This window comes from Pezoporus occidentalis, unplaced genomic scaffold, assembly GCF_034315485.1.
Source record: "Pezoporus occidentalis ecotype Australia unplaced genomic scaffold, CSIRO_AGI_Poc_V1 ctg292, whole genome shotgun sequence".
Taxonomy (NCBI): Eukaryota; Metazoa; Chordata; class Aves; order Psittaciformes; family Psittacidae; genus Pezoporus; species Pezoporus occidentalis.
This window is the reverse complement of record NW_026914852.1, coordinates 177,179-202,253: the sequence shown is the minus strand read 5'-3', so window position 1 is coordinate 202,253 and position 25,075 is coordinate 177,179. Positions and strand designations below refer to the sequence as shown.

The 25,075-nt window shown below is 50.5% G+C and overlaps 4 protein-coding genes across 12 annotated transcripts; 2 read left to right on the top strand and 2 right to left on the bottom strand.

Annotated features, from left to right (window-relative positions):
• Nucleotides 1-1,161: 1,161 nt before the first annotated feature.
• CENPX (centromere protein X) lies at nucleotides 1,162-2,571 on the bottom strand. The gene is made up of 5 exons (XM_062626432.1): nucleotides 2,458-2,571; nucleotides 2,330-2,381; nucleotides 2,195-2,248; nucleotides 1,947-2,035; nucleotides 1,162-1,847 (listed from the first exon to the last, which is right to left on the bottom strand). The coding sequence occupies exons 1-5, from the start codon at nucleotides 2,554-2,556 to the stop codon at nucleotides 1,833-1,835; spliced, it is 309 nt and encodes a 102-aa protein (XP_062482416.1). The 5' UTR covers nucleotides 2,557-2,571; the 3' UTR covers nucleotides 1,162-1,832.
• On the top strand, nucleotides 2,540-12,815 carry LRRC45 (leucine rich repeat containing 45). Of its 7 annotated transcripts, none has more exons than XR_009966233.1 (18): nucleotides 2,540-2,774; nucleotides 3,468-3,529; nucleotides 4,321-4,391; nucleotides 4,705-4,883; nucleotides 5,615-5,743; nucleotides 6,290-6,402; nucleotides 6,960-7,018; nucleotides 7,140-7,217; nucleotides 7,895-8,030; nucleotides 8,440-8,517; nucleotides 8,689-8,800; nucleotides 8,956-9,026; nucleotides 9,863-9,955; nucleotides 10,561-10,653; nucleotides 11,481-11,654; nucleotides 11,749-11,896; nucleotides 12,314-12,566; nucleotides 12,655-12,815. XR_009966233.1 is itself a non-coding variant. In XM_062626414.1 (18 exons), exons 1-17 carry the CDS (start codon nucleotides 2,555-2,557, stop codon nucleotides 12,508-12,510), a joined length of 2,013 nt encoding a protein of 670 aa, XP_062482398.1. In that variant the 5' UTR covers nucleotides 2,540-2,554; the 3' UTR covers nucleotides 12,511-12,553; nucleotides 12,655-12,815. The 7 variants fall into 7 exon arrangements, 6 of the variants coding, with proteins under 6 accessions (XP_062482398.1, XP_062482399.1, XP_062482397.1 ...); XM_062626414.1 differs by having other exon boundaries at nucleotides 12,314-12,553; XM_062626415.1 differs by having other exon boundaries at nucleotides 11,484-11,654; nucleotides 12,314-12,815.
• Nucleotides 12,426-19,474, top strand: RAC3 (Rac family small GTPase 3). 3 transcript variants are annotated; one of them, XM_062626429.1, is made up of 6 exons: nucleotides 12,426-12,553; nucleotides 16,447-16,518; nucleotides 16,795-16,912; nucleotides 17,523-17,585; nucleotides 18,075-18,234; nucleotides 18,355-19,474. In XM_062626429.1, exons 1-6 carry the CDS (start codon nucleotides 12,507-12,509, stop codon nucleotides 18,483-18,485), a joined length of 591 nt encoding a protein of 196 aa, XP_062482413.1. In that variant the 5' UTR covers nucleotides 12,426-12,506; the 3' UTR covers nucleotides 18,486-19,474. The 3 variants fall into 3 exon arrangements, with proteins under 3 accessions (XP_062482413.1, XP_062482414.1, XP_062482415.1); XM_062626430.1 differs by lacking the exon at nucleotides 12,426-12,553 and adding an exon at nucleotides 14,108-14,253; XM_062626431.1 differs by lacking the exon at nucleotides 12,426-12,553 and adding an exon at nucleotides 14,122-14,253 and having other exon boundaries at nucleotides 18,075-18,238; nucleotides 18,355-18,415.
• DCXR (dicarbonyl and L-xylulose reductase) lies at nucleotides 19,465-22,862 on the bottom strand. The gene is made up of 8 exons (XM_062626433.1): nucleotides 22,706-22,862; nucleotides 22,531-22,628; nucleotides 22,234-22,388; nucleotides 21,044-21,086; nucleotides 20,641-20,740; nucleotides 20,413-20,477; nucleotides 20,202-20,319; nucleotides 19,465-19,760 (listed from the first exon to the last, which is right to left on the bottom strand). The coding sequence occupies exons 1-8, from the start codon at nucleotides 22,761-22,763 to the stop codon at nucleotides 19,657-19,659; spliced, it is 741 nt and encodes a 246-aa protein (XP_062482417.1). The 5' UTR covers nucleotides 22,764-22,862; the 3' UTR covers nucleotides 19,465-19,656.
• Between the last annotated feature and the right edge of the window lie 2,213 nt (nucleotides 22,863-25,075).

The following is a 25,075-nucleotide window of genomic DNA, read 5'->3' as shown; positions in this document are numbered from 1 at the left end:
TGCATCAAATGGAATTTAATCTATTTCTCTTTCAGGAGGATGAAAAATTGGTACCTTCAACAGCTAGACCAGAAGTCTTACTTTCCTCTTTTCCTAGAGTTAGTTTTATCTGCTGCTTTTAAAATACTGCTTTACTATTAACATTACCATCAGCAATCCTCCTCAGTCAAGAATGCTATACATGGACTAGGTATGTAATTCAAGCCTATTTAGGGCAGCAGCTTTTAGAGACCTCCATGTTAGCAGGAGTCAGAACAGGGGGAAAGATTCGAGATCTGGAAGAGGCAAGAAGGTATGAGTTAATTCTATATGGGGGACAAGATGCCCAGATATTTAAAACTCCAGGCTTTTCACCAAGGTAGCTGCTATAAGGATTCCTACCCTGCCACAGAATAATACATGCAGATACCCGATGTGCTGGATTTGCTTCAGTACCACTTCACCGTAGCTGAACTAATCCCTGGCGTTTTGGGGCATTCAGAGGTAGCACTACTTGCATTTTTTGCTATTGCTTTTTTTTTTTCACCATATGGCTGTGGGGCTGAAGGCTGAACTAGGTCAGTTCCTTCATTGGTTTCATTGTACAGCTGCACAAACAGTTGTCTTGGCAAAGAAGCTGCAGCGCTGAGGGATGGGGCACTGCTGAAGCTGGTACTGTCATCAGAAAGAACATGCAAGTGTATTAAATCGTGGGTTTAGTTGAAGTCTCCCAGTGTCTAATGTCCTGAGCAATAACCTTGATAGCTCTTGGCTGAAAGAGTCCAGTGACCTACAGAGCCTCTCCTGGCTCCAGCTGTCAGTGCATGAAGCGCTGGGTGTTGCTAATCGCAGAGCAAGCTGCCAGCACTGTGCACCCTTCAGGCACACTGGTGTCAGCTGCCTTTCCTGCAGCCGGCTGCGGATTTCCCAACAAAGGCAGTTCAGTTCCATGGGTCCTGCCTCCATGTGTAAGGTTTCTTATTTCCCAGCTCCCCCCCCGCTGCCCGCGGGGCCAGGCTGGCCCATGATGTGGGATTCTCACACATGCTGTTTGTTATTCTGTCCTTTTTCCTTTCGTCCTACAAAGATTTGGAGAAGAGGGTGGGTGAGGGGGAAACTTTGCAAGCCTTTGAAGCAATTTGACTTTCGATGATTAATTGCAGCAAAGAAGCCTACACGAGGGAGGGGGACTCAGTTTTAATTTATTGATGTTTCTTTGTGAGAACAAATTTATAGCAGAGAGGAAGCAGCTTGAGGAGAATATCAAATGGTTAAAAGGTTCCAAGCGTTCTTTGATGTCACAGCCCTGCAGAAATACTGGAAAGTAGTGAGGGACAGACACTGTTTATTTATAAAATGAAGATCAGTTACCTGCTTTTGGCAAGAGCCTGGGCCTGAGCTCCTGTTAATGACCTATTCATTAGACAGGCTTGGAGCTGGACCTAAAGTTTCTGCCACAGCTGCCTGCTGAGGCGATGAGAGCCTGGTTTGGTTGACATTTCCAGCCATTAAGTCTTTCCATGCATCTCTCTGATGCAGCACCTGTATCTCACATTAGCTGAGAAAGCAACAGCATCTTCTTGTGCTGTGCAGAGCAGGCTCCTGCTAAAGGCTCAAGATGGAAGCCAGTGCCTCAGCCGACCAAACCAACCGTGCGGCAGCCTCCTTTCAAACCCAGCATCTGACGGCACAGTTGCCTAGGGCTTTGTTGGTAAAGAAGAGAGGAAACAGAAGCAAAATAGCAGGGAAAGAAAAAGTTGAGACTCTTCTTCCTAGAGCTGGACTCCAGAGATGAACCAGACATGCAGTCAGACCAAGATCTTCTGCTGGCAGGACAGATGCTTCAGGGACCTCTAGAAATCCAGAAGCTGTAAGGAGAGAGCAGCAAACCTGCCTGCAGCGCTGCTGGCTCCCCAGAACACCGCCCATAGCACAGCGCTGAGCTGCGTCCTTCTGCCGGTACGTACCAGCTGCGGCAGCACCTTCTCCACGTGCTCCACATCCACCTTCTCCAGGTCCTCGGCCTGCGCCTGCCGCGCAGCTCGCGCCGCCGCTTCTGCCGGAGGAAGGGAGAAAGGAGAGCGCCGAGGGCTCGGGGCGTGCGGGACTGGGACAGCTCCGCCGGAGCTCGGCGGGAGGGGGTTCCGCCACGCGAGCTGGTCACGGGCCCCCATCACGGTTCAGGCTGACCGTGGGCCCGGTACCGGCAGCTCACCTCGGACAAAGACGTTCAGCATCTCCGCCATCAGCAGCTGCGCGTCGCCGTTAACTGCGAAGACAAAGCGGAGCGTGGGGGCCCACCCACCACCGCCTGCCGCGGCCCCGGTACTGCCCGCAGCCACCCCGGTACCTCGCGTCCTCCCGTCCCGGAAGTGGAGGCGGAGCAGCCGGTCCACGGTCTCCTGCACGGAGAGGAGAGAGGGTAAGCGGGGATGGGGGAAGGAAGCCCCCGGTACCGACAGCCCGCGCCCGCCACACCTTCCGGAACCCGCCAGCGTTCACCGCCCGCTCCATGGCCCCGGCGGCCCCGCCCCCGGAAGCGCCTCTCGCCTGCGGGCGGGGCTGGGCCGCGGCCATGGAGGAGTTCCGCCGGGCCTACGCGCGCCTGTGCGCGGCGCCGCAGGAGCCCGTGCTGCGGCGGCTGCGGGAGCGCGGCGCGGCGCCGGGTCGCGGCCGCCTGGACTTGGCGGCCCAGAGCCTGTCGCTGGAGACGTGCGGCGCCCTGGGCCGGCTGCTGCCCGGCGCCGCGCCCTTCACCGAGGTGGCGCTGGGCGACTGCGGCCTCAGCGGGGAAGGTGGGGGGGGGCCCGCCGGGGGGTTCCCTGGGCCGGAGCCGGCCTCGGCCCGGCCGCGCAGCGAGCGGCTGTTGACGGCGGGGCCGCGGGTCCCTTCACGCTGGGCGAGGCGGAGCGGCGCCGGGGGGTGCCCGTCCCTGCGCCCGGCCGGGTCCTTGTGGCGGCGGCGGTGCCGCGGCGGGTCTGGAGCTGGCAGCGGGGCGCGGGGGAGGGAGCGGCTCGCGCTCGTACCGGACGGGCTCGGCTGGCGGGGGGCCGTGCGGCGGGCGGGCTGCTCCCCCCGTCCAGCTGCCATTGCTGGCTCTGATCGCTGGGTCGTTAAAGCTGGTAAGCGTTGGATGGGATCCTGCAGGAGGCGGAATGCGTCCCTGCTGGGACCAGCACGGGTTCGGTGAGCCAGCGACTGTCTTGTCTGAACGGCCCGTCTGGACGTGGGCTACGTTCAGAGCTGCGGTGGGGGATGCGCAGCGGGACCGGCAGCTCTTCACTTGGTCATTTCTTTTTTTGAGAATACACAAAAAACCTGCCCTGGAAGTTCAGACTCGCGCTTTCCTGCAGCAGTGGCCGTTCACCAGGCCCGTGTTGAATCAGAGCTGTGGCTCCTGAGCCGGCTGTTAGGAAGGATGGATGGTTCCCCTTCGGCTTAGGCGGAGGGTTGTGCCTCTGAAATAAATGTTGTATTTTTCTACTCAGGTGTAACGCTTCTGTTGCATGGTCTTTGCTCCAACACCACGGTCAAACTGTTGGATTTGAAGGTGAGTTTGTTCAAATAAAATTAAGATCAAAAGGTGGGGAAGGAAACAGGAGTATAAGCTTAATCAGAATTAGAAATAGACAGTCCTGGTGCAGGGTTGTTCTACAAGATACATATTTCCATAAAGTCCTTGTTCTCAAGTGACTCAGTCCTTGCCTTCTTAACGCAATGCCACAACTCTCCCAAGTTACTTTGTAGCTCATCTTTGTCTATTTTTATTCAGTTTTGATAGGAAGTTACTGCTGTGTATCTCTTGTGGGTTGCTGCTTGATCAGATGAGGCATATGTAGGCTTTTCTTTGGGCTGCTGTATTAATCAGTGAGTTACTAGTTGTTTGACTTGTGCCTCTGCAGAGTTTATCCAATTTGTGCGTGTCTTTCAGCTGGCCTGGGCTTGGAACTTCAGATGTGATTATCACTCTCCTGTGAGACTTTCTGTCTGTAGTCCTTTGGCACAGCTATTCCCTTGAATCCACAATCCTAGACTACATCATACCTTTCTTCTCCCCTGTGCTGGTGCCAGTTGAGCCCTTTTGAATGAAGTATGTTAAAATGTTTTGCTTATCTCAAACCAGCGTTTCCTGCCCCACTGGTCCTGTGTGATCCCAGCAGTGCGTGTGTCCTCCACTTCTCCCAGGGTCTTTCCTCTTCTGGAAAGCTGACTGATGTGTGAGACAAATGTTACTCAGACCATCCTTGACAGACTGACATCCCCATTACAGCGTGTGTGTCTGGTGGTGTTTATGGGGTAGCTGGGTCATAGCCTGCTGATCACCTGGGGCTTCTGTTTCAGGGAAATAACCTGCGAAGCATGGGAGCCGAGGCTTTGGGAAAACTTCTTAGGCAGAACAAATCCCTCAGGAGGTAAAAACCTGTGTCTACCTCTCTTTCAGTCCTGCTAGATGGCACACAGCATAAGAAAAGGGATGGGAGTGCGTTTGGTTGAGCTAGGAGGAATGTCAAGTGCAGTTTCTTATGGGGGATGGGACAGGTGAAGGAGTGAGAACTGGAGGAACCCTTCTGGAGGATGCAGGATCCTAGCAGCATCCTGCTTTCTGAAACTTGAGTCTGTGAGCAGAGATGGATGTTTGAATGAGTAGCTTGTTTCTGGTATAATTCAAGCTCTTGCAACTCTCCTTTTATTTCATGAACTCCAATCCTGCCTGATTTTTCCTAGCCTAATTTTGGAGTGGAACAGCCTTGGCATGGGGGAGGAGGGCTTCTCGTCTTTCTGCCAGGGACTGGGAGCAAACAGCTTTCTCCAGTGGCTGGATCTGCGCAGTAACCAGATCAACCATCAAGGTGCTGGAGAACTGGCCATGGCACTGAAACAAAACACCAGCCTTCAGGAGCTGGGTAAGAGCGATGGTTCTGTGTTTGCCTTTATATATACAAATGCACACACATATATTTTCAGGTTTGTTGCAGCCTGCCCTGATCTGTGCCAGCTGGTTAAGAGTCATTCCTAATCTGCATCAGTCTGGAGTGCTTTGCAGGCTTTGTGCAGGGAGTAGAGCTCATGGTGCCATGGCCTTTGGAGAGTGGGAGCTGTAACTGGAATCTCTGGAACCAAATCTGGAGATGAAGAATTGTGTGCTTGGAGCAGAATAGTCCTTAGTGAAGGGGGGATTGGGTGCCTTCCCATTTGTGGATGCTGATGGCATGCTCATGTCAGACTCTGAGACTTGCTTCACACTTGCTTTGCCCTAAGTAAGGAATTTTGCCAGAATTTCCTTCAGGAACTTGTGGCTATTAGTGCCAGTTCTTCCTCATCCACAGATTCTGGTTGTGAAAGGAAGGCTCATGAGATGAAAATGTGAGAGGCACATTTGTATCCCTCTTGAATCGTAACGGTTTCTTGCACTTCACTGCACTGAAGGTTCATTCTTGCCTTGCCTGCTTTGGCTGTCATTTTCCCTTCCTCTTGTTTGTCTTGAGAAGCAAGACAGTGTTCACCTGTGTTTGTGCTGGGACCATCTGGGATTATTGGCCGTGCTTGTAGATGTGTAAGGAGCATGGTTTCTCTTGAGGCCTGTGTTTTTCAGCAGATTTGTGTCTACTGGGCTGAAAATTTACTTTCTGTATAGATTTGCGTTGGAATAATATTGGGCTTCTGGGTGGCCGAGCTTTGCTGAACTGCCTGCACAGCAATAAGACCCTGAAGAGGTTGGAACTGGCTGGGAACAACGTTCCTAGTGATATCCTAAAAGCTGTGGGTAAGTATTACTTGTTGCACTGGAAAAAAATTAGTAAGTCCTTTCCCATTTCTACACTTGAGGGATATAGAGCAGTTGCTGCTAAAGAAGAGAGCTATCCTGACTCCCCTCCCTTTCTCAATAGCACTTACACAGTGCCCTACATCGCTTGCTCGTGTCCTCTGGGGAGGGCTGGCCAAGATGGAGGTGTCACTTACCAGCCAGAGGAAAAAAAATGAATTATGGTTGAATTGATGATTATTGTTGTGTGTGAACACGGGAGAACTTGAGACTCTCTTCACCTCTGAGTAGCCAAGTTTTGATGTAGCCAGCACAGCACATCCTTTGTCATCACTGGATTTGAATGGCTTCCTGTGGCTGGGCTGTTAATTACCCCATATACGTTGCTGTCTTTGATGCCACCCCAACCTGTGGGCCAGCATGAGAAGTGCTACTATCCTGGTGCTTCTCATAGCCAGGGGGGTCACTTGAGTGCTGTCTCTGCCAGCAGTGCTTGCTATGCTGTTGCTTTGGAAACATGTGCATGATCTGCTCTCTCTGCATCAGAACAAGCCATGAATCACAACCAAGACCGTCAGACTATCCTGAGTGAGACACAGAACCGAGCATCCGTACTCAGCAAGGAGGTTTTGAGTCTGAAGGATGAGAAGACCAAGCAGGTCAGCAGTCTTACATGTTGGCAGTTCCAATGGGGCAGCTAGAATCCTATGCTTTCCCTTAGTGTCTTTATGAAACACTCAGTGACAGGATTATTGTGCATCTGAAGTTGTATGTGCATCTTTATGGGCAAGCACACAGCATGGTTTAGCAAATTGGGTCCTTTTTCTGAGCTAGGATACCCAGGGATCAGATCCAGGGCAGTATGGGTGTGGACACATGCCCTTCTGAACATATTCATTCTGGATTCTGGAGGAGTTTTGATGTTCTTTTCACTCATACTTACGCTTTTGATGGTTCTTTTGCAACTGGTTTGATATATTCCAAGTGGCAAAACCCTAGAAATATGAGTCTCTTCCTTCTGACACCCAGTGGTGCAGAGTCCCTACGCTTGGTGACCTCAGTCTGATGTGTTAATGAACCCATCAAACCTCCAGTTTGCTTGCTTTCAGTAGAGTGACTTGACCTGTCTTCAGCTGTCACTAGGACGAGAAAGATGAGAAGTGGAAATGAAACTGATGCAGTTCCATTTCCTCGCTGATGTTTGCCTTGTTCACAGTTCTTGGATTTGATGGACACTATAGATAAGCAGAGAGAAGAAATAGCCAGAAGTGACAGGTGAGTTGCATTTTTGAATGCTTTCTCCTCTTTGATACCAGAATTGGGCCCTCTCCATTTCCTGGCAGAAATCACCAACCTTTTTTCTTTTCCTTTTCTTTGCCTTCCCCCCCACATGCAGGATGTCTGCAGCACGAGTCAGCCAGCTGCAGGAAGCATTGAATGAGCAGCACTCTATTATGAATTCACTGAAAGCCAAGTATGGAGTAGGAGAACCTTTGCCTTCCCACTGTTCTGTGCTGTCTGGGCCATCCTGGGCAGAGCTGCTAAGAAGGGGGATAATCTTTCAGAGTGGCTGGCTTACAGTGTCACTTAGTTCTGCAGGAGTATCCAGAAATTACCCAGACCATTGTGTTTGCCATGCTAGATATTTAGCCTGCTTTTAAGTAAAATTACAGTGCATTTGTGTAAGAGCAAGTGAATTACAGAGGGTAAAAAGAAGAAAAGGATTGTGTGGTTGGGATGGGGGCATGTTGCTTGCACAGTTTACAGCGTGGCAAGAGCCTGTACCTGTTTCCCTGGCATTTGGTAGTGTTCTCTGAGAACTGCTGCAGATAGGAAGGGAGCTGGCCAGCAAGATTGTGTGCTCAGGAACAATGAGGTGGAGCTGCCTGAAAGCAGTGTTACATTGTGTAGAGCTGTATCCACATGACAGTGGTTAGACTTCAGACTGATAAGCCTGGCTTGTTCAGTTCCTCTTAGATAAAGGTAATTTCATTTTGCTATGTGTCAGTGTGGACGTGTCCTTTGTACAGATTTAGCTAGCTAGATTTCATCTGCTGCCAAAGATGTGTTAAGATCTTGTACCATGTGGTGTAGAGAGATCACTGAAGTGTCTCCTGTAGAAAGGACTCTGGAAAGTGTTTCTCTGTGTAGACTGCAGATGACTGAAGCTGCCCTGGCTCTGTCTGAGCAGAAGGTGCACAACTTGGGAGAGCTACTGAATGCCATGAGGCAGGAACAAACCAGCATGGCTGAGTGCCACTTGAAGGAGCTCCAGCAGCAAAAACAGGTGAGCTGGATAAGTCCTAGTTTCATAGTTAGGCTTGAGAGCAGGGTTCCAGGTCACATGTGGTTTGTGTAGATTTGGGGGAGCGTGGATGGGGTAGGTGAGTGTGATGTTTTGACACTAGTGGGTTAATGACAGCTGCTGTGACAAAAATTGTCAAGTAAGTTAGAGAGGTGAGTGGTGGGTGCAGAGAGGAGCCGTAGTGTTCAGGGGGTAGGTTGGATTTGTCAGGTGTAGATCAGTGCAAGAACTATGGTGAGAACAGGTTCATAATGGACAGAGCCTTGGGTGGCATGGTTTAGTGGGAGGTGTCCCTGCCTGTGGCAGGGGGGTTGGAACTGGATGATCTTAAGGTCCTTTCCAACCCTAACTGTTCTATGATTCTATTCTATAATTAGGATTCTGTTTGCAGGAAGGTGCTGATCGGGAAGCGAAGCTTTTCCGTGACTTGTCTGCAGCCGGAGAGAAAAATCTGCTTCTAAGAAACCAGGTACGAGAGCAAGTACAAGGCTGAGGAGCAGGATTTGGACATTGTTCAGTTCTGCTGTGTATATATGCTTCTACTTGGATCCTTGTTTGTGTCTCTGCTGATTGTTCTGTACAGCCAAATTTCTCTGCTAACACGAGAAGAAAATCCCTTGTGGTGGTAATTTCCTTTTAGGTGGATGAGTTGGAAAAGAAGTGCAAAATTCAGCAGGATCAGCTATTCCAGGTGAAACAAGACTTGACCAACACAACAGCAGAGCTGAAGCTGCGGGCCATGCAGGCTGAGGGTAGGTGGAGGAGCAGAAAGAGCTCATGGACACCTATGGGTTGGGATTACTGCCCATGAGTTAATGGGTAAGGCAACTAAGGAGGAAGGGTGGAAGAGTTTGTGATAGAGTATAAATAATGCCAGAATTGTGATATGCCTGGTTTTGATCTGCAGAACGCCTGGAGACAGAGAAAAGAAGATTTAAACAAAGCCTTGAAGACGTGGAATCCCTTCGGGTGAAAGAGGTAAGAATGGGGTTTCTGCAGCATCCTGAGGTTAGTCTCACTTTGCTCCTGACATACAGGCGCCGCTGGAGGTCATTGTTTGCTGTCAGCTGCTCTTAAACAAGTTTAAAAATCGGTGGCCTCAGGCTTCCTTGGGAGTAACAGGCCATTTCTGCAAGCAAAGCCTGGCTGAAGAGATCACAGCACATTCTACCAGCGAGTAAGATTTTGTGGCTTGCAAGAGTATGGGCCAGAGTGGTATGTGATTCTACTAGAGCCTTGGAGACTGGGTCTTGTGTCAGTCTTGCACAGAGGTAGTTATGAATAAGCAGTTTCATCATGCTTACTGAAATAAAGATGCCTTGAAGGGGGGTCAGCTTACTAGATCCTTCTCAGTTATGTTTCATGGGGATTCTGTCTGAGTGGACAGGACAAGAGGCTGTGACAGGTTCTCTTTGGAGTGTTACTGAGGTGTGAAATGTCTCAAAAATAAAATTATACCAACAGATTGAAGATTTTGAAGCCTTGCAAGAAAAGGCTCAGGACAGGAAGATTTCAGCCATGTTACAAGTGGAAAATGAATATTTGGCCTTTTGTACCTCTTGAAGATGAGAGGTCAGACTCCATCTTTCATCTTGGCCTGGAAGGGATCTCTCTCTAATAGTCCCAGTTTCCAGAGGGCAGATTCTGTCTATATTGCAGTGTCCTAGTGGAGCTCTGATGGAGATAAATTTTTCTTCCGTGGTAGTTGGGTCAATGAGAGGATACTCTTTCTCGTGCCAAATAGCCAGGCTGCTATGCTTGGAGATAGGAGTGGTTTTCTGGCACTTACTTAAATGGTTTCTTCTGCTTTACAGGTGAATCATTTGACACAGCACATGGAGGCCAGTGAACATTCCATGCAGGAGAGGATCCAGAAGCTGGAAGCCATCAGGATAGCTCTGGAGGAGGTGAGAATGGATATTCCAGGTGCAATGGAATGCTTATGTAGTGGTGGCAGGAGAAGGCTGTGAGGGGAGCTCTGTGGAGTCTTCTGTTGGTAACCTGTGTAAAAATTGTCATGTGCTTTAGGGAGGAACAGAAAGTGGCAGTTTACCAGCTAAAATTTTACTTCAGTATTTTTACTGCTTTGGACTAAGGAAGGAGAAGGTTCCAAGGGGAAACCTTTAGATTCTGATAAAACAAAAATAAAGATTCTGTTGAAGATTATTAGTTTCTTACCAGGATTTGACTTCTCAGGTTTCCCATCTAGATCCAAGTAGGGTAGCATATTTTTCCTTACCTGTTCCTCCAGCTAGATCCAGTGCTGCCCTCTCCTATTCCACTGTCTTCAGAAAGTTTCACCCATTACATAGCTTCATGTGACTGAAATTCTCATTGAATTTAGATGGCAATCGTGGGATGTGAAATTGTACGTGTAATCTGGATTTGTTTGTCTTGCCCCTGAGTGAGGGAGACGGCTGTGTTGTGTGTAGCCTGCAATGGGAAGCTGCTCATGTTTTCTGGTGAGTGTTGCAGTGATGCAGCTTCTTTGTCTGTCATGTTTCTGTGCTAGGAGCTGAGCCAAACCAAAGCAGCTGCACTCACTGAGCGAGGCCAGGCAGAGGAGGAGTTAATAAAAGTCCGGAATTGGGCACGGTTGGAGGAGGTAAAGATAAGACCTGTCTGTGGGAGGGAGTGCATTTGGCTGCCTAGTCTGTGTTTTTGTCTTGGGGAACTGCTGAGTAACTCCCTGCCCTGGGTTTGACTGACCTGCGAATAGTGTGATTTCTGAGGAAGGAGTAATGAAAAATCTGCTTTGAATTGTCTGCAGAATGTAACCACTATCCCCACCTGCTCTGTGCTTTTCAGTAGTAACAGAATTGATGTGGATATTGTCATAGCAGATTTCATTTGACGTTTGAAGCTAACAGCCAGATGTCAATCCTTCTGTTTTACAGCAGCATTCATGGGCTGCTCCTGTTTCTCTGGACTCAGAGAAATTTCTGCAGGTGGCTACTGCTGCTGGATAGAAAAAGTCACTGTACAATTGAACTTTGTGAAAATGGCAATGAAGTCAACACCCCATGAAAGAGAACAAGGGATAAGGAAAATACACCAAAGCTATTAGAATATTTACTTGGTGTAACATCGCAAAAGAAAAGGCTTTACTGTGTTTACAAACAAAAGCTGCTATGTGTGTCTGTGGTGGGGCACAGAACTTGCTTAGCTGCCTACAGAGGTTTTGAGCCATTTAGGATATGGAGGAAATAATGCTAAAGCATTAGTTGTGAACGCTGGCACTGGTGTTGGTGCTTTTGCCAAGGACATGCCGCTGTCTCTCAGGGGCGAGTTGGGTGTTGCAGCATTGCCATCAGAATGTTTTCCAGGGCAAGAGAAAGCAGCAGGTTCACTATGTTGGGAACAAAAAGGGGAGAATCCCTTTGCAGGAATGGAATGGGACTGATGTATTTTCATTTTGGTTGTGTCTTACAGCAGCAACGACTAGAACACCTGGAAGAGAAGCTGCGGCTGATGACTGAGTCACGGGATGAAGCTCAGAACTGCTGCCTTAAGCAAAAACAGATGGTTGCTGAGGCCCAAGCCAAAGCCAGTCAGTTGAGCCTGCATGCTGATGGGCTCAGAAGGCGGCTAGAAGAGCTTCAGCAGGTAATTTGGACTGGAGTAGAGAGATTCTCACCACAGGGGCACAGCATGTTGCCGAAGTTGTTCGGTTAGTAATGTATTTGTCTTTCTGTGTCAGGACCTGAACAGTAAGGAAGAAGAGAAAGTGACAGAGGTGAATAAAGTGAAAGTGGAATTACAGGAGCAGATTGGACACCTGCAGGCTGAACGCACAGCACAGGACGGGCTGAGAGAGAAGATTGCAGCCCTGGAGAGACAGCTGAAAGGTGATGAATCCTTTCATGCTTCTCAAGTGGTAATGCCGAATTACCCTACAGTGGGCCTAGAACTTAGCTACGCTTACAGGTAGTGACAATGGTGCTTCCTGCCTGTGTACACAACCAGGAATTTTACCCTCCATCCTGACATATTTGCAGGGATTCTTGTCTTCATTTTATGGAGACCAAGACTCACATAACTACCGAAAGCCATGCATCAAGCAAAATATTTGGATTTCCTGCACAGTGAATTGTAACATCTTGTCTGTGCAAACCCTCTCACAGTGTCCCATGCAGCTTCTCTCATTGGCCTGTTGATCATCCTGTTTCCATTGCCTTTGGCTGTGGCTGTGGCTGTAACGTGTTATTCCTGTTATTTCTAGGGACACCCTAATTTTCTTCACTAATACTGCTGCTCTTTTGCAGCCCTATCAAGTAGTCACCGTGAATCAATGCTGGACAAAGAAGGTGAAATCTCTGTGCTGCTGGAGAAGCTGAGAATGAAAGAGGCTGACATCTCCAGGATGAGGGAAGAAGAGGCCCAAAGAGCAAGTTTCTTGCAGAATGCCATCATGGCATATGTGCAGGGCTCCCCCTTGGGAACCCACAGTTCTAGGAAATGAGAGCATTGCTTAAAACATCCAGATACCTGCTGTCAGGAAGAAGGTGAGCAACTCAGGTACAGCCTCTTCTTTCTCAGTGAAACAGTTTTGGCAGAGGGGGGTGACACAAAGGCCTGCAAACAGAAAATTTCTGTTGCTCTTCAGAAATCTTGCTCCTGACCACATAAAGGAGAGGAGGAAACAACTGTCTGGGACTGGGATGGAGGCTCATGGGTCTGAGTTGTTGATCTGGAGCCCTTCCTCTGCACTGCTGCACCATTTGAAGTAGTTTGTGTCCTTTTGTACAGCACCAGTCTGTTGGCACACTCTGTGGTTACCAGGGGCTGTGTTCCCTGGGCAGTGATCCTTCTGACGCATTTGTGTGGATGCCAGCGCTGTTTACAATGAAACCTGGTAAATGACAGGCAGCGAGCAGCATTTACAGTTCCCTGAAAGTGGAACTGTGAATGCTCATGGGGTCCCAAAGCTGCTGACGCACCAGTTCTTGCCCACATGCATAGTGGCTGGCAGGGTTCATGTTGGCCCTTTTACCCCACCCCTCATGGCTCTGGTGGTAGTGGAGCACAGAAGGTATTCACTGTACGCAACCAGCTGTGCAGAGGGGGGCTACTGTGCAGTGGCTGGCCATATCCTTACTGGGCAGCTGGGCTTTGGCCTGTCTAAGCCTCTACACACCCTGGTGGGACGGTCAGGGCCAGCATCTGTGCTTCCTTGCTGTGAGCTGGAGGCCTCACAGCCAAAATGCATCAGGGATTTCATTCCACTATGGCAAATACCAAAACTCTCCTGCTGGCTTCCTGGGATCCCAGAACTGAGACCTGTTCTCTCTGCCTTGCCCTGCAGATGCTTCCAACTCACTGGGGCGTTGCTTGTCTCAGAGCTCAACTGGGAGAAGGTGCTTCCTTTTCCTGTCAATGTGTCCTCATGTGGTGTGGAGAAAGGGGAGGGGGGCGAGGACCTGAATCAGAGGAAGTGGAGACCTCTCTCAAAGTAGCAGTGTGAGAGTCTTCTCTTTGTTTCTGTAGTGAGTCCGTGGTGGGAGAAATGAACTTGCCGTCTGTGTTTTGAGAGGCAGTGGGAGGGTGAAGCTCTGTGTGGACCGGTTGGTTTGTGTGTATGATTTTTCTTACTGGGTTTTGTGGTTTTTTTTTTTTTGTTTTGTTTTGTTTTGTTTTGTTTTTAATAAAGAGCTTTTGCATTTTGCTGTAACGCCGGACAGGGGCGAGCTGATGTTTGGCTAACGGGGGAGGACCCTTCTGCTGTGTCACCGTGATGAACCTGCTAGTCCTGCCGGGGGCTGAAGGGCTGTTGCAGGGGGATAGGCCACGTGTGGCTTCAGGTTCTGGTTCTGACCCTGACCCGAGGTAGGAGCCCGGAAGCGGCTCCCAAGGAGGGAGGGAGCCGGCGCGGGGAGGTCTGCGGGGCCCGGGCAGCGCTGCAGGCCCGCAGGTGACGGGCAGCACAGCGCGCGCCGGCGGGACGGGCGCGGGCGGCCCGGGTCACGCGCGTCCGCTCCTGCGGCTGCTCCGCCCCCGGCGGGCCCCGAGCGCCGCCTGAGCTCCGCCTTCCGCCCGCGGGAGGCCCCGCCCCCGGCGCAGGGCTCGGGCGGGCTCGGGCAGGCTCGGCTGGGCTCGGTTCGCTCGGCCCCGCCCCGCACGCGCGGGCTGTCACTGCGGCGGAGTCGCGGCGGCGCCGCCATCGCGGGCAGATGCAGGCGATCAAGTGTGTGGTGGTGGGCGACGGGTGAGTGCGCGGCGGCCGCGCCTCGACCCTCCGCAGCCCCGCACAAAGCGGGCCCGGGCCTGGCGGCGCCGAGAGGGAGGGAGGGAGGGAGGGAGGACCCGGCGCGGCTCCGCCCCGCGGCACGGGGGAGCCGGCTCCGCCAGCGGGAGGCGCGGCGGCGAGGCCCGGCGCGGTGCTCGGCGGCGAGGCCCGGCCCGCTGCCCGACGGGGCTGCACCAGCCAGTCTGCGGCCGCCTGGCCCCGCCGTAGCTCCTCACCTGGGGAGCAGCGCTGCAGGCGGCTCCTGCGGCCCTGCGCCGCGCTCGCCCACCGGCAGCCGCGGGTGTCGGAGCGGTGAGCCGAGGCCGAGCGGAAGGGAGACTGGGGCCTTGCTGCCGCGGCGGCCGCTGCTGTCCTTCCCCGCGCGTCCCGCTCCCTGTTCAGTTCATAAACTTGGGCCTTCGTCCCCAGACGCTGCTGAGCCTCAGGGCTCGCGGTTGGCCTGGAGCACAGACACCTTCTTTCCGTGGGGTTTAAATCTGTCTCCTCGTTGTTTTGTTTGGTGCCGTCATTTCGCCTTTTTCGTCGTGCAAACTTGATTCATCGCAAAGTCCTCACTAAAAATGTTGATGTTCGGAGGTTTCTCTCTTACGTCCTTTTGTTGCTTGTGTTTTAAGGTGAAATACGACGCTGTTTCTGATTTCACCATGTGCCTCACATCATCCTTCTTGCTCTTTAGGCTTTTCTTATATGCCTTTTTTTGAGAACACACCTATATGCAAGCTGCAGACGCACAATAGATTTATGCTGCTCCGTAACTTTTCTTACTTTGTCCTGCCTATTTTTCCTCATAATTCCTGTTTGCTTTTATAATCACCACGCCAAGCACAGAGCTGAGATGTGGAGAGCTAAATGGGAACTGGTCTTAGGCAGGGACTGGTCTTTCTACCTTCCCATGCATGTCACCCCCTCACCTTGAGCTGATCCTGTCGGGTTCTGGTCTGCAGGGCAAAAGGAAGGGGTCAGGAGAAAGAGCCACCGGGCAAAACAGCACAGCCTTGTGGCGGGGAGAGCAGCAGCACAGCGTGATGGAAGTGGACTTCAGCTGGAAGCTTGCAGTCCAGAGTTTTGCTTTAAGGGCACGTTGACAGGGCAGACACTAAATTAACTCAGCAAAACTCTTCAGTCACGGGTATATGTGGGGTTTGTGAGTCGTGTGCCTTTCCTGACTGCTGGGAGAGAGGTCAGGGTTCAGGAGGGAAGTCAGTGCAGTGTCTCCTTATGCAACCTCCCTGTTCTCCAAGAGATGGGACCTGGTCCCAGGGAAAGGCTGGGTGGATTGCTGTGATGGTTCTTGCTGTGCTTTGTGTCATCCTGGTGTGGGACTGTGGGGTTCCCTGGGGTCTTGCTTACTCCTGGATTCTTTCCTTATGCCACTCCAGTTACAGAGCTGGGTAGAGGATATCCATCTCTGCTGGCTGTTCAGCTTCACTTGGCCACTGAAGAGACAGCATTCCCTGTCACTGGCACTATGATCTGTTTCTCTGGAAGGTTGTCCTCACTTCACAGCTTTCACAGTTATAAGAAGGTTGTTTATGCTCATGGGACTCCTCTGTTCCTGTAACTAAGCTTTTCCCTGATGCTACAGGGCTAAGGAAAGCTCATGTGTTTATCAATCCCACCAGCCTTCAGCAAAGCCCTGTTCTGGTATTTGCAACGATCTACACTGATCTCTTTCCAAACTGACAGTGGTCAATTTTAAAGCCTGTTTTGTTTACGGATACTTATTTTTCCCCTTGTTTTTATTGTCATAGAATTCCTATATCTGAGGAGCTTGAGTAATTGTGGTTGCGCATGTTTTTTCATCTCACTGTTTGCTCATTTTGATAGATTATTATGCATGTGTTGAGCTTAGCACAGAACCCTAATTTATTCCCTCTCTTTTGCTTCTTGGAGCAACTTTTGCTTGGTGTTCTGAGGCTGGTGGGAAAAAGAGGGAGAGAGGCCGGGCCCAGGCAAGGTGCACAGTTCAAGTTTAGGCCTAGTCCCTGACAGCTCCAGACTGTTAGAGCTTTGCTTTCTTACATGGTAACTTTATTTTCTCAGTAACTTTTTACGTACTTAACCTCTTTTTGGGTGGGGGAAGATGAGTTTTGCTGCCATAGGGCTTCCTGCTGTGCCCTTCTTAATGCTTGTCACTCTTGCCCCCTGCAGAGCTGTAGGGAAGACCTGCTTACTGATCAGTTACACCACAAATGCCTTTCCTGGGGAATACATCCCTACTGTGTGAGTAATGGCCTTGGGCTTCAATTGGTTTCTGCTCTGCATGCAGGGGTGTGTAGAAGTTGGTTTTGTAGGTGGGAGGAGGCTGTCCCAAATCAGATTGTGAACTTCTAGCACAAGGAGGGTGCTGGTGGGATGGCTGTGTATGAGGAAGGCAGACAAGCCCCACTGCAACTGTGCTGCAGTGTCCTCTCCTGATTCACTGCCCCCTTGGATTTTACATAAGCAGATGTGTGAGTGACAACCAGACTGTCACTGATGGGGACTCTTCCTTGGCAGGTTTGATAACTATTCTGCCAATGTCATGGTAGATGGAAAACCAGTGAATCTGGGCCTCTGGGATACAGCAGGGCAAGAGGATTATGACCGACTGAGGCCTCTTTCCTATCCACAGACGGTGAGTGCTGAGCTTGGACTGGCTTTTAACTGCTCCCTCTTGGAGTCAGGGAGGTTCCCAAGAACAGCCAGGCTTTTTTCCTTTGAGGAAAGTCTACATTCCTGCAGCTGCAGCCATCATTCTGGTTGTTTAAGGAGTATCACAGCTGAATTTCTCCTGAGATTGTCATATTCTAGTCCTTGCTTCGTGATGGTATTTGAAGTTATGCATGCCATAGGGAGGCTCATGTGAAAGGAATGCTGTGGGGCTGCTGTGCAGTCAAGCCATACTCCTATTTTCTCAGTGGCACAGGTAACTGTTGGGCCACAGGTCACTTGTGTTTCCCTGGCTCCCCTGCCAGGGGTGAGGCCTGTAGCAGTGTTAAGGTATTTGTGGTCATGGGTGCTTAACATGCAAGGCCCAATATTGTAAAAGAAGATGAAATCATACACTCAAAAGTCCATTCTCTTCCTCTCTCAATAGTTTATCACCCTTAATGGGGAAGAATTTCTTATAGCCACAATCATTGCTTACGGGAGGAGGTTGTCATCTATTGGGCTTTCTGTCCATTCTCCCTCCATAATCTTTAGCTTTTTCTTTCTACATGTCTGACCGTCTTGTTTCCACACAGGATGTTTTCTTGATCTGCTTCTCCCTTGTGAGTCCAGCCTCCTTTGAGAATGTCAGAGCCAAGGTAAAGTATTGCACTTCTGGGTGAAACAGGGGAAGGGAAGGTTCAGTGGAATCCCCTGCCCCTCCACACATACCAGCCCAAAATTTCTAGCAGTTGTGTTTTGATAAAGAAAGGTCAGAGTCTGCAGGCTTTAAGAGAGGTCTACCTCTTCTTCATTACTTCTTTGGCTAATTTTTAGCCTTTTTGAATCTGCGTCTTAAAGAAGATGCAGGATGTCCTGGAAGCTAAAATACAGTTAGGGGAAAAACTCTGTGCAGAGTTGACTGGCAGTGTCTGTCATGGTGCCATGTCTCAGTGCCTTCATAATTACATCTACACCAGTTTCTTCCTGCAGAGCTCAGAACTGTAGGCAGAAGTATCCAAGTATCCTGTTCAGGTGTTGCCACTGTGTCAGATAGTAGTAAAAATCTCATTCCTAATCATAAATGCATCCTCATTGTTGCAGCTACCACTACAGCTACTTTTCTTACCATGCCTCTCTTGTTTCAGTGGTACCCTGAGGTGCGACACCATTGCCCAAATACACCTATCATCCTGGTGGGCACCAAGCTGGACTTGAGGGATGATAAAGACACCATTGAAAGGTTACGTGATAAGAAACTGGCCCCCATCACCTACCCTCAAGGTTTGGCCATGGCTCGGGAGATTGGTGAGTCTTACGCGCTGGCAGATCTTTGTGGCATTGAGCTTTTCCTTTGGAGTGTCTGAGGGACAGTATGTCCTGGTCGGACTGGAGTGGCTGAGCTGCAGCTCTCGTTCTTCCCCCTAGGGTCAGTAAAGTACCTGGAATGCTCTGCCCTGACACAGCGGGGCTTGAAGACAGTGTTTGATGAAGCCATCCGGGCTGTGCTCTGCCCACCGCCTGTGAAGAAGCCTGGCAAAAAGTGTACTGTGTTCTGAGGGCTGTGGCGGAGGCGCTGGCTCAGCATGTTGCTGTCCTCTGACAGATTGCGTATTAGCTGGGTGTTTCTGGAGGGGGCTGGGATGTGTAGGGCCCTTCATCATGTACGAAGTCAGTGTTTTTTAAATGTCTCTTTGATTTAACGTCAGTGTTGATGTGAAGGGGCAGCGGGGGCCGGAGACTCGCTGGGGCTGTACAGCCCCCAGGGGAGGAACAGTGGGGAAGGCAAAGTAGCTTCTTGGGGCAATAGGCTGTTTTGGCTCTCCTGAACCCCCAAGCTAAAAGGGCTGAGACATCCATCCTGTCTTGGAAACACCTGGCTACAACCTGCAGGTGAAACAGGTGGTGAAGATCCTTGTGGGAGTGGGGAGGAAGCTGATATGATGGTGCTGTGTGATAAGAGCAGCTAGGAGAGTGGTAAGGTCTCTCTTAGCCCAGCCTGCTGTATCTAGCAGGTAACAAATAGGTGCTCTAGCAGATATGTGCCTGAGACTGTTAAAGAAATCACAACCAGCCTAGGAGGGAGTCGAAGTAAATGAGATATGAAGAACTAACCATTAGGTGCTTTATTGGGTACTAGCTAAACTCACTGAATGAAGCTCTGTGCAGTCGATGTACTTGCCTCTTTGTGTGTGCACACACTAGGAGAGCATGGTGTGGCTCCCCCCCCCCCCCCATCAGGCTTTAGCAGGGCCTCCCCCCCTCTTAATCCAGTCTCTGCAGAGCAGGGCTGTGGTTGTTGCCTCTGTTTTGTTTTTTTTCTACTAAAGACAACAAAGGAAGCAATGAGGAGTCTGCTAGCTTCTTCTTTCCCTTCCCATTGAAAGTGCAGGCCAGCTCTATGGAGTTGGATGGAATAGGGAGAGCTTCTCAAGGGGTGTTTTGGGGGAATAGGGTTGGAAGAAAGACAGGTCCAATTTCTAATCATCATGTAGAGTGACAAGATAAAACCTTATTTGGTGCAATAAACATTCTCCATGACGGTGTACGTGAGCTTTATTATATAGCCATCTTCTAAAGGTAGCTTTCTGCCACACTTCTCATAAAGCTTCCAGCTTGCTGCCCCTCTTCTCCAGCAAGACTGGGTCTGTGTCATTGTTTCCTATGCAGTTTACATCTATGAAGTACTAGTATGGAAATTAAGGCCAGGTGTGAAATGCAGGTGTCATCTTAGGAGACAAGAAATCCCCCATCTACCATCAGTGAGCTGCCAGTTGTCATAGCGCTCTTGTCACTCAGCAGGAAGAGAATGCTGTTTACTACATCATCCACCTCTGGAATCAGAGAGAACATCTGATGCACCCCTCAAATTGTACTAGAGAAACAAACATCCCAAAAAGTATGCTTTGGCCTCTAGCTGTAATGGGAGCAGGCAAATATCTCCACCTCCAACCTGTGCTTGACACAGCATGCAGGGCAGTGTGGCTGAGAGCTGGACATCAAAAAGTCCTTGTTGTGATCAAGTGATACATAGTTCAAAGCAAGTACTTATGCTCCCCTCCCAGTCATAGTGTGCATTTCACTTCTCCTAACGTAAGAGGGCTGTAGAGGAGAGGAGATAAGGTTGATTCTCATCCTGTCCTCATCAAATGCTTCAGGAATTCAGCTGCAGCCATTCAGCAGACCTGCAGCTTTTCCCACAGAAGCAGCAAGTTGCTTATGGCTGTGATGTCAGTTAAAGGGAAGGCTTGGATACAACAAATTATACCACTGACCTGCAAACTTTCCCAGTGGAATTCGATTAATCATGGCAGCAGATTTCTGAGGGTCGCTCCAATTAATTCTCCCCATGTCAGTCATAACCACTGTGGGGTTCACAGTGTTAACTCGAATCTGGGATCAAGCAAGAGCAACAATCTAACCAGGCTGCTCTGAAGTGCTCAGGTTCAGCTTTCACACTTTTCTTTGTCTCAGAAAGAATCCTACCTTGTGGGGTCCTAGTTCCATTGCCATTACCTTGCTCAGCATATCCAAAGCACTTTTTGTGGAACCTTCAAGAGAAGGGAAGAACACAAGGCATTTAAGCGCATAGCGCTTGGTCTGAAACACACACAACTATTTCACCACCCAGAGCTGGCAGCCAGCAGCTTGGTGGCTGTGGGGCTCCAGCTCAGTCAGAAATATGAGGGGTGCTGCTAAACCACATGTACGTACAGTACACAGCATGATCCTGCAGAGCACGCCGAGATGCCTGGCTCGAGACGTTCACAATAGCACCTGCCACCCCCTGTGCAATCATCTGCCGAGCCACAATCTGGAAGCAGGGGGAGAAAACAAAGAGAGATGCCAGAATCATAACAGGAGAAATCATTATTTCATTCAGGAGGAATCTTGCTGGCTATTATGGTAGCCAAAAGAGCAAAAACATCTAGAGGAAGTAAGTCCTCCCTGCCTTCCACTTACAAGAGAGAGTCTAAGTGAGAACAAAGGGCAAATTGTCAGGTTAACTTTCGGTTAGAGTCCCTTTAGTCCCCACAGAGCACACTTATCCCCACTATGTAGAACAGCTTAGTCACTGCTATTCATGGAAACACCTGCAGTGACAATTCTTTCTCACCTGGGAAACATGAAGCACAGCCTGAAGATTCACATCAAAAGACCTACAAATAAATCAAATTGAAAAGTTACAGAGTGGTTGCAGGTCAGAGAGGAGTTGTTTTGGGAGGCAGCAGAGACTTAAGTGCTGCTGCTGCTGTCGTGGAAATGCTGGTGGTACTCTAGAACAGGGGCAAGAATGGCAGCTGAGTGGCCAGCAAGAAAGGGTGCGCTCCCAGCAGCAAAGCGTTCACCGGATGCAGCAGGAGGTGAACTAGTCCAGCAGGACTCTGGTCTTGAGCAGCCTGATGTAGTTCCTCTATTGAAGTTTAAACTGTGAGCCCTGGTCCTCAGCCAGTGATTCTTCCTAGGTCAATCAAACCCTTCATATGGCAGTAAAACAGCAAATCTGTAGGATGGGTCACACAGGCCTTCCTTGGTCAGGTTTTTACCTGCTAGTTCTGCAGAACAGTCAGTGGAATTCATACGTTTTATAGTCTAGTCACAAATGAATCCTTGATTATAGACCTGCAAAAGCAATTCTTAACACAGGGACAAAGCACGACCCATCTTCTTGGAAGCAGACTCACCACATCCTGTATCCTAAAGCTTAGCCCCGATTGGAACTATGGATCTTTTGAGAAACAGGTATCATGTTATTGCAGCAAGCAAATTTAATTTCCCACCATAGCAATTTTATACTCCGTTACCTGGCTCTGTCTTCTCTATATCTGAATTAACAAGTGCCTTTCGATTTAGCAGAGGTTGGGTTGCAGCTAGACTGGAAGCTCTGAGCTCGATTAACAGCAAAAGGTGCTCCTGTGTCCCACACAGGCTGGCTGGTGTGCGCACACCACCTTCTATGAGGTCAAAGTACAGGCTCTGGCTATTCAGTAGCTGGACTAGGCAGTGCTTTACTTGGTTTCCTTTTAATGCTTACGGGGAGCAAGGTGATTTTGAGAAGTGCGAAATACAGTAAACAGACACAAGCAGTAGCAACCAGACGGCTTCATCAAGTAGGGGAACGATAGCATTTTTAAACGCGTGCGTGTCTGGTGCCGTTGCACAGCTGCTTCCCCTCTAGGAGACACCCGTTTCTGGACAGTGTTGCCATATTCTGGCGCCCGGGCTCGGCTGAGGCTCGGCCGGCAGCGTCCCCTCAGCACAGGCGGGGGCAGCGGCCGCCGGGCAGCTTGACCCCGTGGCACTCACCGCTGCAGGGCCTCCCGCGTCACCTCCAGGAAGGGCTGCAGCACCGCCACGGCCGCGTTGTTCACCAGCAGCTCGAAGGGCCCTGCCGCGCCCACCGCCGCCTCCGTGGCGTCCCAGTCAGCCAGGTCCAGGCACAGGGGCTCGATGCCCGGGCACTGCGGCGAGGGCGGCCCCCGTGAGTCGGGCGGCCCCAGGGGAGCGGGAGGCGCGGCGGGGCCCAGCCAGGTTACAGCGGGCGGGGAAGGCGCGGCCCTGGAGGGGTCCCGGGAGGTCCCGAGGCGGGGGCGCGGTCGGTACCTCCTGGCCGAGGCTCTCCAGGTCCGCCGCTGTGCGGCTCAGCGCGGTCACGCGGGCCCCGGCTTTGCTCAGCGCCACGGCCACGGCGCGCCCGATCCCTGCGGGGAGACGGCGTCAGCCCGAGCTTCCGCCGGACCCGGCCGCGGCCCCGGCCCCGGCCCCGGCCCCCCGTCACCTTTCCCAGCTCCAGTCACCAGCGCCCGGCGCCCGCGGAAGCCGAGCGGCGCCTCCATGCTGCGGAACGAGAGCGGACTGCGGCCGGGGCGGCCCCGCCAGCCCGAGGCGGCGCCGAGGCCGGGCGGGGCCCGAGAGCGAAGGAGCCTGATAGGGCCGGGCGGCAGCGGGGCCTGCCCCGCACGGGCCAGGCTTGCCCGGACGGGGAGGAGCGGGAGCGGGAGCGCCGGGCTCTGCTCCGCGTCCTGGGAGGGGCAGAGCGCGGACCCGCCCTGCGGCAGCTCCCGGAGGACGCAGGAAGAAGCCGTTCCTGGGCCCGCCCAGCAGGAGATGGGGGTGCAGAGGTCGGTCCTCTAGGCTCTGGTTCCCATTGAAGTGTCACCGAGATACCGCAGGAAAACGGGCTGTTTCACCCGAGGATGAAAAGACCCAGGACTATGCCCACTTCGAGCTGCAGCCCTCACCTAATAGTCACTGCCTAGAAAATCAGCTCCAAGTACTCTGGCTCTGTGGGCCCGAGGATCTGGGCATGCAGCACTTCGCATGCAGCACCTGTGTGACAACAGCAACGTACTAGAAGGTACAACAGACAAACAGGCTAGAACTAGCCAAGAGGTCACAGATAAGCTACTACACCACGGTTTATTTCCAGTGATAGCATGGCAGTTGCACTGCCTGATGTACAGAGCTGGCATTGTGTAACTGCAGAGAAGCACAATTACACAATGCAATCAGCCAGGTCTGTAATACTACCCAATCCAATCATTGCTGAGGACTCTTAAATTTAAGAGCTCCTGCAGCATATTTAGTAAGTGCAGAAACAGAATAGGAAAGTGCAAGAGACAAGTTTACAACAATTAACTTAGTTCTTCTTTAAATTCTTTTACTTTACTCTGTTAATCGTTAGATTGTGCCAGGATTCTTCTCATCCGTGTCTGTTCCTGTGCACATCCAAGTCATGTAACTCACACGATTTTTAGCCATTTGGCATTACAAGAGCCTGGTAGGAGGATGTAGCTTTCTGGATTGCAGGCTTATGGTCCTCTTTTGGAATAGAGAATATGTAAAGAAATATCACAAACTAGGCTTTGATATATTTAAATATTTATTTTGCAGAATCACTTTATGTATGAGACAGTAGTTTGATTAAAAAGCTGCATCCAAATGTATCCACACAGCCTAAGGCATTGTCAACACAAGAAACCTTAGAAGTTTGACAGATTGAACAGTTCTGTATTGCCATGCAGGAGAACGTGGTCATTTCTCTGTTTAAGAAACACCCTAGCAGCTTAGAGTATGGCAGCTCTTTAAACTAGGTATGTCAGGGTGACCAGTGACTACAGTTTGCAACTTGTACTACTCAGTTTTGCTGCCATCCACATATAGTTATTTTTGAACTCAAGTTTGCCACAATCATGACTCAGTCCATGCTGGCTGTGATACCTTACAAGAGCTGTTGTCAGGGGAAGAGAAAGAAAGGCTCCAACAGAAGAGTGCAGAATCAGTGTTTGAAGGCAAAACCTTATCAAGAACTCATGAAGTTTCATGGCTTTCTGCTACAGGAGACTGAAAACAAGAATTGTTGAAAACATTGTTGAAACATTGTTGAAAACAAGGCTTAGGAAAAGAAAAAAAAAAAAAGTTTCTGCAGATACCAGGAATCTCCAGAGCCATTAACGACAAATCATTAAAACCACAGGACACCTCAGTTCTAGTGAGCAGAAGACCTAATAAAGAGGTAGAACATTCCACAGCTTGGAATTCCACAAGTCCTCCTCTGAACAGGCTGTTAGAGTTACAGGTGTAACTGTTCTGGAACAGCCACTGTGCTAAGCTGGACTTGGAGCCAATTCCCTGCAGCATTCTTACTCCAATACCTCATGGTCACCTTAGTCGACATGAAGGAGAAATTTAAGCATGAGCTGCAGGACTGGAGCAAGTAGCATCATCTTGTTTGCTCCTCAGTGGAATTAACTAAAATCATGCAGAGAGGACACTGTACCCAGGCAGGCACTGACAAGTTTCTGTTAAAAACAAGAGTGTGGGGGAGCAGTGTGTGGCAGAGCAGTGTGTGGCAGGGCACTGCCACCACTGCTCAGTTTCATACTTGGATCCGCTGCAGGCCTCTGCCTACATGACACCACTTTTCAGCTGTTCAGAAATCTCGAACTGTTGCTAGGTCCACATTCTAGCCTGGAACCACAATTCCAGTTTGCACAATGCCATTCTATTATTCACCTGTTAACTCAGCCTCGGACTTTAGCACTAATCTAGCAAGTATTTTCTGAGGAGTTTGTGAGAATAAACAGAGGTTTTGCAGAATCATTTTTTATATCGTTCTTCATGTCAGGTATGATTGACATGGCCAAAG